This window comes from Aptenodytes patagonicus, chromosome 3 (genome assembly GCF_965638725.1).
Source record: "Aptenodytes patagonicus chromosome 3, bAptPat1.pri.cur, whole genome shotgun sequence".
Classification (NCBI taxonomy): Eukaryota; Metazoa; Chordata; class Aves; order Sphenisciformes; family Spheniscidae; genus Aptenodytes; species Aptenodytes patagonicus.
This window is the reverse complement of record NC_134951.1, coordinates 54758387-54775557: the sequence shown is the minus strand read 5'-3', so window position 1 is coordinate 54775557 and position 17171 is coordinate 54758387. Positions and strand designations below refer to the sequence as shown.

The following is a 17171-nucleotide window of genomic DNA, read 5'->3' as shown; positions in this document are numbered from 1 at the left end:
AGGCATAAAAATATATATGCATGTGTGTATACATAAACAATAGCGGTATTAACTATTCTGTCCTAAAATGGGACAGCATACTACAGAAATTACTTTCAACTTTCCAGTTTGACCCAGTCACAATTTCAACTACTCCAGAGCCTTCATTTACATACACATTTATAACCACAAAGCCAGGTCAAAAGAGTACAAAAACATGACTGTAGCTGAATAAAATGAATTGTTACTTTTGTATCAGGTTGGTTTTCAGCCAATCTGCTCCCGTTGCTGGTTCCCTGCACTGGTTTCAATGGCCACCCAAACATGGGAAGGAAGGCAGACTACAGCAGCACCAATAACCATTGGTCCAAGATTTGTGGAACTACATCCTTCATTGCAATGTAATCCTTATTGACCAAACTGTTACACAGTAGTGTGCTTTCTTGTACCTCACACAAATTACAGTTCTGTGCTCTGATAACTTCGGTGTTCCAAATTTGATTGAAATATCTTTTTCTCTCTCTTTTTAAGAAGTCCACTGCTCTCTCATAAACCATGTGACATAGTTCCAGCTTGCCAAGCTTCCCAATGTACTGGAAGCCACATCCCATAGAATTAGAGATGAAAGTGTGGTTCTGAAGGACAGTTACAGAACAAGGTCTTGAATGATAAAACTGCCGATAGTGTTTTTATCGCTGAAGCAAAGCTCAAGAAGATAGCAAAAGGTTCAAGGAAGGAGTAAAGGAAAAACTTCAACTTCAAACCGCCCCGTTAAATTAAAAAGCCAGCCCTGCTCAACAAAATTAAGTTACCGTATATGGTAGCGGTTCACTTGTTCTCAACACTTGTAGATCTCCATAGTCATCCAACATCATTTTCCCAGTATCTGAGTTATGCCCTGGATATGACAGCAAAGGCAGGATTCTCCTCCCTGCCCTACCGTACCCGCAGCAATCCAGCTCCAAGAGTCCCGATGGTGCTGATGGTGTTAAGCCAGCTCAACGAACCACCAATCATTCTGATATCCAGACACATCGCCAAAGGCTGCACCTTACAAAGTCAAACCAAGGTAGGTAACATACAAGCTCATGGATAACCAGTTCAGGCCAGCTGATGCACTGTCTTCTAATAACACTTGCTAACACAAAACAAACATGAGCATGCAGAACAGTAATAACAGTACATACGCACTGTGCAGAGCTATTTGTACAAGTGAAGATGAACAAACATACAGAGAATAACCCAGTGGCCTTACAGAACCAGCACTGTAAATCATAGAAAGAGGAGTAATTAAACTAGTAGAACTAGTATTTTTATCTACCTTTTTTAATAAAACCCAGTATTTTTCTCTATTGCCACTAGTATCTTAGTATTTATTTGCCTTTTGAAAACAGGTTGTGTACATACACACACAAAAACCTATATAGCAGTGGCATCTATCAAGAGAGCACAACACAGGACTAGATGGGGCTCGCATGCCAGATCTCTAACCAAGGTAACACAGGGGCTGGCTCAGTGCTCCACAACCCTTTGTGCCAACGCCAACAGGGAGAGGAACCAAGTGCTTTTCCTGCCAGAAACTGGACTGGCCCCTTCAAGGATGATCAGGCTACAGCTGCGTTTGAACGCTAGAGACCTACTAGGTTTGCCCTGTTTCCAAGGACTAAGAGCCTCCCATATTTCATTGCCATTGTGTTTTTCCACCCAACTTGTTCCTCAGGCACAATGAACTATAAACAATGAACGGAGTAGTTTCCTGAGACTTCAGGCACATCTTTCTAGAAGTTTTATACTTACACTGGGGGCTTTTCCTCTTCTGTAGTTGTGCATCAATTAGCTTTTGAACAAAGAAACTGGCTACACAAAGAAACAATGGAAGTGCTTATATAGTGCACTACATAAGCAAAGAAATTAGCTTTTTACTAATATGAATACTAAAATATCCCATACTAGTAATGTTCAAAATTTTTCGTAAAAAATATGAATTATAATTAATGCCCCTTGAAGAAATTTGTGAACCCTCTATAACCCACAGCACAAGTTTTTCCATTAACACTCCTAAATCCTGCAATGGTGTTAATTATAGTTATTCATCTTACTTATCTAGTGCTGATGCTGCATTCTGGAGACAGCCTCGCTGCCTTGCCTGTACTTTTGGTTCCTTCCTTATCTGCAAGGCAGAGTCACTTCTTGACTACACCCTCCTCCCTTCTGCCTCCTCCCACTTTGCCTTTCATACTGATAAATATCCATCTACCAAAAATAACAAAAATAGCACATACTATGATTACTTAATTCCCTCCCATTTTGCCTAACATAGAGATAGGCATCCATTATTAAGAGATAACAAAAATAGCATGTAGTCTACTTAATTCCTCTTTTTGAGGAGAACACCAGGTAAGAGACAACTACTGGCTGGTTCCAAAAGAGCAGGCACACAAAAACTTCTGACAACAGCTAAGTAATCTTGTAGTTAAAAGAAGTTGAATTCTGTGGTACTCTGGATCAACTGCAAGATTCCACAGACACCTGGGGTCCCAGGAGAGATTACCTGGAATATTCATGCCTCTCAAAAAATCAGCATTTCAGATTTTAAAGAAATAATTTTTTTCAGAAGGATTAGAGTATTAAACTTCATATTCCAAAGCAAAACCACACAGCAAGAAAACTTTTATTACAAATCCCAGTTTTCAAATTCATTAAACCTGACTCAAACTCAGTCTCCACTGCCAGTTTTGAGTTGCCAGTTTTGAGTCTCCACTGCCAGTTTTGAGTCCGAACACAAGAGACTAACTAGATTAAGTACTATAATCAATACAATGATCAGGCTAGGGTTTTCTCTAACACTAGAATCATACTGACTTTATCCCATTAGTCGTTCTTTTTCTTTCTACAGCACGCCAGCTAATCCAGTGTTCATTAAGAGCTACACTAAGTGCAGTTTGCCATTTCTGATCATAGCTCCCCTTTATGGCAAGCTAAATACTGTATCAGAATTTGTTTAGTTCACTCTTGGTCCTATCTTCAACAAGATAAAAAAATAGCAGACAAACAGTTTCTAGGTGATGAAGTTCAACATTAAGGAACAAAAAGTCCTGTTTGACAGCTTCTGTTTAGTCTTTATGGTGCCCAGATTCATTAGGGTACTTTCAGGTATTAAAAGGAAGGACACCTTTTTATCTGCCGTTCGGCTATTTACAGGAAGCACTTTTGTATTTGCAGTCCTCCTCCTTCACATGCACACAAGTCATCTAAGTCAAGGCAGCTATCTCATGCTATTTCCCCCAACTTAAACCCATTTGGATTTAAAAAAGCAAAATGAGTGTCTCCTGCATTACCCAAACCAGAGCACATCTGACAGAGCAAAACAAAATGCAGCTGTAGCTTTTTTTTTTTTAAATAAAAAAAGAAGTGATGCAGGAGGTGCTGGCTGCATCCAGGACTCGGAACTCTTCCTGCTCTTCTAAGCAGGATGCAAAACTAGGCTCTAAAGCCAGGTTCCATTTTTTTCCTCGCTCTTTTCTGCAGTTGGGCAAATTTTCAAAAAAACATGGGTGGAGCACACCTGCAATCTCACCTCACTTAAACACCAGTGGTACAATTACTCTTCTGGAAGACATAATAATTTCAATCCTCCTCTTGTTGATTATTTTGACTACTTGCACTATTACCTAAAAGTCAATTTTTTTTTTTTTTTTTTTTTTTAAAGTACAAGAAGACTATTTTGGGAGATCGTTACTAGAGAACCAGGATCCTCAGAAAAAGCAACTACACCTCTGTACCATGAACAGACAGGGTATCAACCACCCATGTGTTTCTGCATTTCTGACTGGCCAGTGGCTCCCAGGTCAGTATGCAAATGTTCACAGCACCTCCTCTGAACAACCTCATTCTTCTCCTGTACGTGCTGAGGAGCCTAGGCACCTGCTTCTGGGTATGCTTCTGTGAAGCAGGCACTGCCACAACTGATGCATAGACATACATAGCTTCCCATCCTTCTAGCTCAAGAACACTGAGCAATACACATTGTACATCACCACAAACAGTTCAAATGCTGGAGAGCACATCACTTAATGCTCCACCACAGCTTTCCAGCTTTCTTACTTCAGTCTAAACACCTGCCCTGGTTTTCTGCTTCAGACAAAAATATTGTTATTAAGTCAAGGGAGGAAAATTAGCTTCTTTGTCTCCTACATCTCAACTTTAGGCCCACTTATCCTGATATTAAGGAAGACAAATTTCAAAACTCTTTTAAAGGGCTGTAACACCACTCTGTACTGATAAAGTTTCCTAGAAGGTTTACACCTTTCCAGGGCAATGTAGCTGGAACTCCTTTTTTTAGTAAGGAACAAAAAAATAGAAGACAATGTTTGTTTTTTTAATATTTCATTTTAATATTTTACTATGTAAGCTACCTTTTAAATAAGCCAACTTTATTTTACTATAATAAATAATAATTATTAATTCGTTATTACTGCGAGAGCCAAAGACTGCATTTCCTCAACTTACAAAGTCAAAGCACAAGACGCTTTTCGAAGAGAACTTGCATAAAATAAAATAGAATATATGCTCATCTTTGAATTAATTGGTACTTATGTGTCTAGAATGGTTTAATTAGTAATGGCAGAGTGAAGATTTGATTGTGATAGTACTGTTATGTCTTTAGTAAACATCATTAACTTTACTGGTGAGTTTTGGGATATTGGTTACAGCAGTAAATCTGCACATCGAAATGCTGGTTTTGACAACTGTTAAGCCCATTCTTGATATATTTTAAGTGCCGCTGTACCCCACTGTTAATTAATCATTTAGACTAACCATTAGGCTAACGGGGTCGGGGGAATAAAACTTTCTGGGACCGGGAGCATGCATTTTTCCCACAATGCACGATGACACATACCTAAAAATACTGCTGTGGAAGGAGTCGGAGTACACCTGCTTCTTCCCCTGCAGCTTCCCCCCGCGATGTCCCAGGCGCGTGCTGCCCCAAGCCCAGCCTCCGGGGCACGGCTGTGAGCGCAAACCCTCGCAGGGAGGAGAGAGGAGCTTCTCTTCGCCTCGATGAAACGAGTATTTCCGAGTCCCTCAGCCCAGCCCCACTTGCTTGCGGCGAGGCAGGCTCCGGCCCGGCCCTCCCGCCCGCCCCGAGGGGGTCTCTCGGCCTGCGGACAGAGAGGCGGGACGGGCAGCAGCCGCCCCCCGGCCACGCCGCAGGCGGGCCCCGAGAGCCCTGCGGGGCACGGACGCTGACAGCCGGAGCGGCTGCACCGCTGGCAGCGAGAGCTACCGGCCGGGTCACCTTCCCCGCCAGGGGCGGGAAGGCCCGAAGCGGAAAGGGCTGGAAGCCACCCCGACCCCTTCCCTCGCCGCCCTTCACCTGTTTTGAACGCCAGCTGCTTGTCCTCCTCGCCGCCGAAGAGCTGGAGCATGGAGACGAAGAGGACCCCGCACGAGTTCTGGATGCCGAAGACGGCGCCGTTGCACCACATGGCGGCCAGCATCACCACCCAGCCCCAGCCGCCCTCGGGGGGCTCAGGCGCCGCGCTCCCGGGGGCCTCCGTCGCCGCCCGAGGCTGGGCCCCGCTCTCGCCGCTCGGCGCGGCCGGGCTGCCGCTGCCGGGGCACCACTCGCCGCCGTTCTCCCGCCGCGGCTCCACCGCCGCCACCGCCGGCGGGTCGGGCAGGGGGGCGGCGGCGGGGTCCCCCGCGCCCTGCGGCGCCAGCTGCTCGCTCACCGGCGCCATCCTCAGCCGCGCCGCGGACCGCGCACCAGACCGTCCCCGCGCGCCGCTCCCGCCTTCCTCCTCCTCGCGACCTCTCGGCCCCCGCCCGCCTCAGCCCCTCGCCGCGGGAGCTGCCGGCATCCTGCGGCGCTCTGTCTGTCTGTCTGTCTGTCCGTCCGACTGACTGACTGACTGACTGCGTGTGTGCGCGCGCGAGGCCGCCCCGCTCTTCCCGCCGCGCCGCGTACAGAGGGGTGACCCGCCGCCGCCGCTTTATTTTAAAAGGGGGGCTCCCGTGGGGGCGTCAACGGCACGAGGGCTTTCCTCCGCGCCGATTGGCTGAGGGAAGGGAGGCAGGGGGGGCAAGGGAAGGGAGGTGAAGCCACGCTCCGCTCCACCCCACCCCCCCCCGCCCTCCTCTCTGCCGCTTCAGCGGGGGGGGCGGGGCCGCGGCCGCGGCCGCGGCGTGTCAGCGGCGGGGAGAAGCGCTCGTGCCGCGGCCCCTCGCCGCCGCCGCTCGGGGAGGGGAAGGGCGGGGGGCGCGGGCCTGGAAGTCGACAGTCAACGGCCGCCGCCGCCGCTCCCGCTGGGTGGGAGGCGAGCGCCTCAAGTCCGCACACAGGTACCGCACGCTGCCCTCGGCGGGGAAGGGGGGAGAGCGGTAAACAAGCCCCTGGCCCCGCTCCCAGACCGAGTTAGCTCCCCATGAGACAGGGCAGTTACACCCCGCGGTGTCCCGCTGCGGCTACCCTTTCTGGGCAGCCGTGAACTGAGGGAAAAGTCTGAAACTCGCTCCCCGGCGGTTTGCTAACAACAACCAAATATAGAAAAACCACCCCGAAGCTCTAAGCGAGGGGCGCCGCTCCGGCCCTCCCCCTCCCCCGCCCCCGCGTGCGTTGACAGCCGTTGGTCTCCCCTCACGGCCGTTGCTCGGCCCTGCCCCGGTGCTCGCTGGCCCCCGGGGAGCTCTCCACCGCCCACCCTCCCTCTCGAGGGGAGGGCCCGGGCTCTGGGCTATCAGCCCCGGTACGGAGGCGCCCTGCTCCAGGGCCCTCGGGGCATCCGCTGTCCTCAGGGAGCAGCTCTCCGGGACAGCTCTCCACCCTTAGCACTTTGCCAGCGGTGACCGTGGTGAAACCCTTTCTCTCCGGTTGTCTTTTTTTTTTTTTTTTTTTTACAAAGGAAGAGAAAATACTGCACTTGCACACCTCATGAAATGTTTCCCACTTGCACGGAGGCATCAACTGTTGACCTTTCCTCCCCGGAGCCAGCAAAGTGAGAGGATAGGGAAAGCTGAGGTCTTGAGTGTTAAGCGACAAGCTTTTTGACTGGTGATCCTGCTTCCAAACTCTCAACTGCACATGTGTTTATGTGTTCGGCAACTACTTATGCTTTAAGCAGTTTGGGCCTGATGAGGAAGAAGAGCTTCTTGAAAGAAAATCAGCAGATTCAATCTGGATACTTCGTCCTTCCCCATGAGACCTGGAGGGCTCAAAGCAGCTTCTTGCATTCGTACGCTATCCCCACTTCTTCCGTCAGAACCTGGGCTGCTACTGCTTTATCTGTTGCGTCATCCAACTCCCATGCCTGCCTGTTAAAGGCTCTTCCTCCTTTTTTGACCGTGAATCACCTTCTCCTGCCTACCTACCAATGGCCACATGGGGAAAAAAAACTTAGTCCAAAATAAAGCACAGATTCTTAAGACCATGACTTGTTCAGCACAAATTACTCAGTCACTCTCCACATGAAAAGTAGTAGCTAAAGAAAGAAAACCATATAATGTCGTAATGAAAACCTGTGTAATAATGCACATTGAATGGGTGTCAGCTTTAAGAATGCTTGGCTTTTGAAATTACTTGACCTTTGGATTTTTAATTTTGCATGTTTAGTGTCCTCCAATTTGTTTTAAAATAAGTTAATTTTTTCAAAAAAGTTTACAAATACATTTATGATAATAATGAAGTGCATTGTATAGATGTGCTAATCTTGCTGCATACTCCCTTTGTCTTGTTAACCATGCCCATCTAAGTTAAACATAAAAACATTACACATACACGTACAACAGCAGTAGAATACGGAAAAAATAAAAGCCCATAACAAAACACAATATAGCTGTATGAAATACATAATAATTGTCAAAGCAAAGAGAGAACTTTGGCTGACCGTTGAAAAACACATCTGTTCCCCCCAAGGAACAAGTTTTAATGCTTATGAAAAACCCCAAGCCTATCATAAGCTTAAATATGCTCAGAATATTTTGTAAGCAATTTAACATGCACAAGTTAACACTTCACGTTCTCCAGCAAGTCTTTGTCTGGAGGCTGTTGTTCAAATCTGTTGAGCTTTCTTACAATAAATCAAGCTTCGCCCACCACAATATAACATTTTTGAACAGTTATGACAAAGCAAACCTTTTTTGGAACCAGATTCAATCTTCATTACGTTTGCCAGCAATGATAAACTTAATTAAACTTTCAGTTGCATAGGAATAAACAAGGGCAAAATCCAAGACTGGATCTTAATATGACTGATCAGAAGGGGCCCAGTTCTGCAAGTTCTTAAATATGTTTCTAACTTTTAGTTAGACTCCTCAGATTACTTCAACTACCTTCCTGAATGGGGGGCTGTGAACTGTATGATAGATAGTCACATCAGCTTGAGGGAAGAACCATATATTTTTTCTGTTTTGGACAGCGTTCAATTAAGCACAAGACTAATTCCTTCTCCGCATGTTTTTCAATATAGTATTTATGTACTGCAGTTTCATTTCCCTGTTTCCTATAAACACCGTCAATGACTCCCTCCCACCTTTTTAAGATAAAGGATGTGTTTTTTTTAAAAAAAACATTGTGATCATATTGTGTGCAACTTCTACTTTTGGACATTTTTAAAAATAGATTCTATTTTCCAGTTGCTAAGTGTTTCTTTTCCCCTGATTAGTATGAAATAGCTATTTTCCCTTTCTCCTTACATTGTTGGGAATGGAGAGTCACAAAATCTGATTCTCCAGCACATACAATTTTTATAAATTTGACGGCTATAACTACTCTGCATGTTCCTTCAGTATTCTGTATCTTATTGTCCTATTTATCTAAACTAAAAAAAAAAAAGTTTATATTATCAAAAAATTAGGGCACACAGGGCCTTCCTTTACAGGCTCTTTCTAGAAGTCTTAAGTAGATATCTAGGGAAACTTTGTACCTCTTTGCTCTTTGGTACACTCTGCTCCTGTCAAGAATTAAGTCCCTTCCCTTTCAAGAGAGGTCTCTTGAGATCTCAGCTATTTCCCTAGTAGTTCCCAAGGACAAGAACAATAAAGGCTTACTCTTCACGGCCAGACAATTTTCAATCCCCCCCTTCCATAGAAAATGTACTTTGCAAACAGAATATGGGCAGGTTTGACTTCAGTTTGATTTCTAAAGTTTTTGTAACCCAAATAATTCACAATAAAAGCATTAGCTTTTAAATTCTTGCTATCAAAGAATTTAAAAAAAAAAAAAGGCTATTTGAAATAAAAAAAAAAATACTAACTCTGGAAAGATATGTGAAAGGAAAGCCACCCTTGTGGCTCTGTTATTTGAGCCCTGCACGATCACAAGAAAAATAGTTAAAAAAGAAGGGGAAAAAGAAGGAAGATGGACATGAGAGAATTGCCGTAAAAATAGTGAAAATAAAGAGATTACAGACTTGTATACAGGTAACTGTATCTATTTCAGCTAAATTGTTGCTATGAGCAAGGAAAAAAAAAAATCATAAAACCAACACCAAAACAGAGAGGAAAGTGAAAAAATCAACCGAGAATGGATAAGCTGAGAAATGTTATGTGAGAAACACCTTGGTTTTGTCTAAGATTTGTTCCTGTTGATAGTAATTTACTTATTTTACATGTTTTATTAGTACCCTACAGCTGAGAAAAGAAACGAACAGCAATTGTGCATGCAAAAGACATAATGCTCATGACAGACATCTGCTACAGTGGTACTTAGGTTATGCCTATTTTAGGATCAATATATAAAATGCCAGTGCCAAAGGAGGAATTTGCCCTGTCATTTGTGGGCTTTCAAAAGTCATAGACCAGGAAATGGCATCTTCTGCAACCCTATCTGAAATTCTAGCCAGCTCCCTATTAAACATTCAGTTGCATTCTCACAAGCTATTGAAAACAGACCAATACTTCAGTAGCTCTCGCTACAGAAGTTTTTAGTTTTAGAAGTACAGCATTTTCTTCGAGCATAAGGAATGTTTCGATTGCCAATTACTTTAAAAAAAAATTACCTATATAATTGAAGTATGCTGTTAGTGACACACCCAGACAGCTTTTTCCATAAATCATTTTATTTGTAGAGCATTTCAAAATTATGTAGTATTCTGCAAAGGTAAAGTGGACAGGATGCCAAGCCTGTAGAGTACATGTTCGGAGAGTTTAATTCTTCCTTCTTCTGTTGATCTGATTAGAATTTATACAGTAATCAATGAAAAGGGTATGCCTACATCATCCAGGAAAACAAAAGGTCTTTAGTAAAATGCCTGACTGTCACAAATTTGCAACAAGTGGTACAATAGATGCAAACCCAAGAAAGATAGGCAGTATACGGAGAGGACATAAGGCTAACACAAAATTGTGTGATCACTTAGACTAATGCATGCTCTTAATGATTAAGCCTTTTTATTGTTTAATTTTCAGCTAGTATTAATAATGCACCTATTCAACAGAAGGATTTGGCCTTAAGTCAGAAAGATGAGATAAACAGGATAACCATTAAAACACAAAAACATATGGTATCACCAACTGCGTGAAGATCAACATTAGATTAAATCCCATTCAGTAAGCAGTGTTTACGCATCTCTCAGCCAGACAGGATGTTCTACTGATGTTTCAGACTGGGCTCCAGCTGAGTGGTATGAAGTACAGGGCCTGAGTCTCACTGCTGAAGCAAATGAGTCACATTTTCTAAGATAGAAAGCACAGATTTTACTTGTTTACTGTGGGGACCATTGGAAGCGTCTAACCTTAGTTTTAGCGTTTCATAAGACCTACAGTAAAAGTTTCCTAAAGTGCTATTATTTGTCAAAATATAGGTTCCCTCCTACTTCACCAATAGCTAGAGAATTTTCTTTTTTGTCCTTTTGAAAGAGAAAGAGCGAGCAGAACGAGAGAGGGAAAGAGAGCAGCCTAAATGTCTAACTGGTGAAGATGAGGCTAAGCAACAGGTCCGATTCCCACTTCTACATTTATCTAAAACAACAGTTCCAGACTTAACATGTTCCTCATTTAGGTTCACCAAAAGCATGGGTTACGGCTCAGGTCTGGCTCCTTCACAAATTAAATTCGGTTTTAATTTTTTATTCAATGAGGTGTAGATGGGACCTGACAGGCTGTTACCTGGGACATAGTTAACATATAACTGCTATTATTAAAGTGAAAGAAAGTGATAGTTTTTAACTGTAGAAGCCCTCTACCCCCTGCAAATCTCCAGTTGCACAAAGCTAAGTTTTTGACAGCAGACTTTAGTGTAGGATTCCTCAAGCCTACCTTGTCACCGTCTCTGCTGTGAACATCTGATCAGAGCTGGTCATCTACATAGTGTTGGTAGGAGGGAATAGGGAATTCCAGGGGACACGTTACTTTAAACATTAACATTTATGATGAGATAAGTAATATTACAGAAGGCCAGATGACTAGCTTAGATGTAGGTGTGAGAACTCTAGGCACCTAAATTTTGGTGAAATTAATCCCACCCTTGGATATCAAGTTGAAGAACATCTTAAGATAATTTTTATTCAGACCCCAAACATGGAATTTGTTTTGATCCCATTGCTAAATGAGGAAGCATGAGGAATACATTGTCCTAGCATGATCATTCACCTCTTTCTTGGCAGTGAAATAACTAACTCTGTTGGCAACATGCTCACTCAGCTTCAAAGTTAACATCTCCTTCAAATGAGCAGGAACTGCTTCAAGCCATTGTTTTAGGCTGTCTTCAGGCTTGGTTTGATACCACTATCCAGGTCAAGTATTTCATATTGCATCCATTATCATAGGATCTAAGCACCTCAAAGTTCCTTCCTTTGTTTACATAGATTTAATATCTTCCAGACCACCTTTGCAATCTCAAGAACTCAATTTTGTTTTCAACAAAAAAAGTATCAGAGCATGCTCATTTTGGAGCATCAGAGAAGCAAGTGTTTTATCAAGTAAACCTAATCTGATTGTTGTCTAGAAGCAGATTTTGGTTGTCTGCTCAGTTGCTACTCAATTGACTTTTCAGGCTGCAAAAAGTCCAAAAAGCAAAGGGCTACTACCTCCGCCAATACTACCTAAGTAACAAGCCACCAGGAATAGAAGTGACACTAATCTTGCTTGCTTGCTTCTTAAGAATTCTAATTTCTATTCAAGTTAAATTAACTTTGTCACCATTTTCTTTTTGTCACTTTGAAAGTGCTTCCGTATTAAAGGCTATAGCAAGGGTTAGCAGGTGTTAGCGGCCCCATTTCAAGATATGATTTACACCACCATCAGCATTTTACTTACTAGATAAGCAAAACTGTGTATCTAAGTGAGTCAATTCAAATACTAAGGCATAAGAAAACTGTTAACAAAGTCTTCCATGTAGAAAGTCTACTTGTCTTTGCAAATTGAACAGATTTGTGCCGAGAAATTCAAACATTAAAAAAATCTGACATTTTAAGAGTAGTATAAGGATAATAAAAATATCAAAGAATATATTTAGGTTGTACATATTTGCATTGAAATACTTAAACTATGTAGGACATATTAAATGTATGATAAATTACTTCATATAGCATATTACCTTGCAGCTGGCACAGAAGAGCTTCATTTCATTCTACTTTCCTACTCAAAGAGTTGCTTTAATATATGAGAAAGCAACAGAAAGGCAATCTTTTTTCTTTTTTTTTTTTTTTTTTTTTTAAATTATTGTGCTAGGTCTACATCTATTTCTTAACTATTATCTGAAGTCCTGACTTTGAAGTTGGGTATCCCACAGCAAAAAATCTAGTCTGTTGCAGGTCAGTTCAGAACAAAATCTACATACTCTCTCTGGTTCAGTTTTCTCCAATTGATAGATTATTTAACCCACAATTCATCCCATCTCTAGTAATATGGGTAAAACAGATTTCAAAAAAAGGCATATGGAAATTCCTCATTCAGTTTGCAATGACTGTATTTTGTGAAACAAACGTAACAATTCTTGTTAGTACCATCAGATAACTCCTCTCTCTCAAAAGCAGAACTAAGTTAATCCTTGAATTGACAGGGAGTATTGTTTTTAAGTTAATAAATCCCATATCAATGCCCTTCCTCTACAAATATATTTACTTAGTGGCTAAGTAAAAATATACCACTTGCTCAAAAGTAAGCACTCACATAGGCCCTGCACTTCCTATTTATACTCTGATAAAAATCCATCCCTACCAGATTAATGGGATAACCCTTACTTTAGATATATAAATAAAAAAAATGAATACAGAAAAAAGGATCTGTAGTATAGCATATATTCACACAAACCAATTTCGTAAAGGAATCTTGAATTTAACTATTATTGCCTCCCGTATTGCTTAGGTTGAGAAAGATAATGTGCCACCCCTGGCTAGCCTCACTCACAAGGACGACCAGGTTACCAAAGAGCTGGTCATTCGTAGTGCAGCATTTACTTGAAATCCAGATGTATATCGTCCAGATTCAGTAGCTCCCAAGTGCTAGTTGCACACTCTCTGAAATAGCATTTTTGGTAACTGAAAGGATGCAAGTAAACTAAGGTTCCTCTCTGGAAAAGCTAGATTGCATTCCCTAAGATGGATAAAATTAATAATCTATTTACTTTATCATCATAACGATCCTCCCAATTATTTAAAAGAAAGACTATGAAAAGATTCTGCATTACAGCAGCATGTGATCACAGAGATGTGACACAACAGATGCAGTATCAGTTTTCAGGCAGGATTATTCAGTATATAGAACGTCTAATGCTTTTGTGGCTGGCTGTGTCTTCTATTTTAGTTACAAACACTTTAAAGAAAAAGGTGAATCTTCCTTCCTTCTCTCACCAGGGTGAAATCAAGGTCATCTTTTTTAAGAGTTAGTTCTCCCTGAGATAGTCATATTTAAAATTAAATGACACTCCATCTAAAGTATTTTACCAGAAGCCTTCAACTCTTCTAAGCTTTCCAAGTAGCATCTTCTAAACCTTTAAGAAGTTGCCAACTGTCTGAATAATACAGTAGTCAGAGTACCACCCTTTAAGGGAAAGATCATGTGCTCAACTTGGGCCAAATAAGCAATAAGATAGAAAACCAAGCCACTTAAACCACATGAATGATTCTTAAACACTTAGGAATCTGATTTATAACCATATGCAAGCAGCAGTATCATAGTTTCAAAATTCACTTTGCTGGAATTTACTGCAGGATACTACTGTGTACTAACAGGATTTTACAGTTAATAAGACCTATAATGCTACTGACTGGGCATGAAAACTGTGTACTAAATGATGTACAATTCTTCTATTTGAGGTAAATTTGCTATGGAGAATAGCATTATTAATCATTAAGTCATCTCAGATTTCTAGATCGCTATCCAAACGTGGCTAGTATTCTTACTAAGAAAGTCACTGCTGACATAAGGAGGGGATCCTAAAAATAACCCAGGAGCCTTATTTTTACAGAAAGACTGTTTTCTGACCTTTTTTGACCCACTTTATTCCCAGACATTGTAATTCTGTAGTTCCTTTGATCTTAAGGCATTTTGCTAATTGTACTTCTGCAGGATACCTGATGTACTGCCAGCAGTCAGTAGAAAAGCAGAAGCTAAAGGATTACCGGCCCTTTCTTATACATGCTGATGTATATCCACATATAGAAGAGGGTTTATTTTTTCATGAATTAGCTTAATACATCATGGACATGTGGAAAAAGTTGAAGAAGAAGAAAAAAAATTATTCTGATATAAGACTGCTCACACATGAACAGTTGTGGAATAACCGCAGAGCTTTAACTTCAGTTCACATACGAACTATTGTGGGATAACTACAGAGCTTTAGCTTCAGACCATCTTTTACTTTACACAGTGTAATAACTTGCACCAGCCTAACAGATGGGTATAGTTAAAGCGGTGTTAAATCTTAGTGTGGAAACATTTGTTAAAAACCTGCTCACCTGAATACATACAGTCTCCTAATCTGCTTTTCTCCTTGGGAAAAATAAAGTTGTTCTTTATTCAGTGTTAGAAGGGTTGATTCACTCCAATTTAAATATAATTAGCAAAATTGTTATGCTAGCTGCAGTTGCCAGATCTTTATGGCTAGTAATACCTCAGCCAAAGTACACACTATTTTCTGTTTCCAGTCTGACTTTGCAAGGCTATCAGTTGGAAAAAGCAGTTTTCTGGTTGTGCAATGAATCCAATTGTAGCCAGGAATTAAAGACACAAACATAAATCCCCAACCTTGTGCTTGACTTCAGCTTTCACAGTAGCACTGATACTTCAGGGTAACCTACACGGGGATTTGAGTGCCATTTTTTCCCATTTTGCTTTTCCTGATATGTAGGAGCAATGTGAGAGAGCTAGACTTCTGTTTTTTTCTAGCCAAGATGTGTGCTTCTTACAAAGATTAGATGTCAAGCTCATTTTGGGGAGCAGTATATGTACGAGATATTAACTGAAAACAGTAATTGTCACAGGTGGGTTGATTTCTGTTCTCTGGTTAGACATTGGTTTGTTGCGATTGTCTCCAACCTCAATTGCCCGCGTTTCAAAGACTTGCTGACGCAGATAGATCCAGTGTTCCTAACTCTGGATTTCTCAAGCAAATTGCCAGGTGCAGATCCCATTCTCGCCACCGTGAGATCCTTCTGCCTCTTACCCCCAAACCAACCCTCCTAATTACTTGGATAAACTCCTTCTGAGTCTACCTTGCTGTTTCCTAATAACATGGTTTCCTAACGACAGTTTTCAGAAATTACTTCAGTGTTAAAGCAAGGGGCACAGGCTTAGTACAGGAATTTCTTACCCATGAACGTGTAAGAGTTACAGGTTGGTTTGTTTTTGAACAAACTTTTGAACATAATCCCTGCAGTCTGCTTAAACTATTCACCACCAGCAAATCCTGGGCTTCTTTTGAAGCCCGAGACCAGACAGCTGCTCCAGACTTCCGCTTCGAGTAGCTTGTTTCTGGTGGTACAGACTCTCTCCTACTCAAGGAAGCACTTTCTTTTTTAACAATGAGAGGGCTTCTAACTCAGGGTTTCACAGAGCACTGGCCACTAACGATAGATGTACAAGGGTGGACATAGCACGCTTCTGGTCTGTCTGCAATAGCTCGGGAAAGGACCTTGAGTTAGAAACTGTTAATCACACTCTCAGTCTAGGAACTCATTCTCTCATTACAGTTTGATCGCATCAGTATGACTGGAAAGTAAAACATAGTATTTCAGTCAGTCTGAAATATTAAGTGTTTAAAAGGAAACCAGCCTTTTTGGCAGGACCCCAAGTTTGTCTTCCCACTAATTTTCCTTCTTTGCTCCCTTCAGCCCTCAGTCTCACGTCAGGGCAACTAAACTTTGAGGCACACAAAGCTAGATAAAGCTTGCTTCATATCCTATTTATGCTTCTCGAGGTAAAAAGGTCACCAGAGAATGATTTAAGAAACGTTTTCCCCCACGCTTACTCAGTACTTTTGTACTGCTGTAGTTTCTGGCCCAGTCAGCATGATAGCTAGGAACCAAATTGTAATGCCAGCTTGGACCTCCTTCTTAGCCCTTCCTCCTCCCCACATTGGGAGTCACCACTCCTGAGCCATAAAAACTCACAGCATTCCCTAAATACCACATTGAGGTTAGCTGTACAGAGCCATTGCACTGTGAAAATGAAAGAGGGATTCAGGCAAGGAAAAGGATAATGTCGGTATATTTGTCCATTAACCATAGTTCCAACTTGCTGTCTTGCTGTCTTTTTACATCATCCCTGAAACATTCTCCTTATTCAGCAAAGAACCTAACCCGAGTTTACATTATTTTCCGGCAGCAGCTTTCTCTGCTAACCTGTTCCAGAAGTTTGTCATTTATGACATATTACCCTTACCTGCATGCTCTGCTTTTTTTTCCTCCTGAAATTAAACAGCTCATTTCCCCTTCATCTGTAACAATAGGAAATGCACACATATATTACAGTTTTCTGTAATTTCAGCTCTCCGTGTTGATCAGGACCCTTTGATGTGACAGGAAGCACCCCAGAAACAACGTAGATTTTACCATACCTTTAAAAAGGGACCGAAAGTTCCTGTACTGCATGTTATGACAGCATAACAGAGAGTTAAGAGTGAACAACTCAGAACAACACTAAGTGCTTTTCTCCTGAATGTATAACAGTACTTATTTCACAGACTGAGATGCTCCGATATCTGATCTATTAGTAGATGACAGGAAAGCTGAACTCAATTTCCAGAGGTGTTT

The 17171-nt window shown here is 42.0% G+C and overlaps 1 protein-coding gene and 1 long non-coding RNA gene across 2 annotated transcripts in view; one reads left to right on the top strand and one right to left on the bottom strand.

Annotated features, from left to right (window-relative positions):
* The window catches only part of SLC16A10 (solute carrier family 16 member 10), a 77584-nt gene extending 71861 nt beyond the window's left edge, over positions 1-5723 (bottom strand). Inside the window, exon 1 of the mRNA XM_076333429.1 lies at positions 5357-5723. Coding sequence (XP_076189544.1) covers positions 5357-5723 — 367 coding nt within the window. The remainder of the gene's footprint in view (positions 1-5356) is intronic.
* Positions 5724-6175: 452 nt separating this feature from the next.
* Positions 6176-7410, top strand: LOC143158032 (uncharacterized). Its single transcript, XR_012994896.1, has 2 exons — positions 6176-6324; positions 6885-7410. It is a non-coding gene; the product is annotated as an uncharacterized LOC143158032 (long non-coding RNA).
* Positions 7411-17171: the final 9761 nt, after the last annotated feature.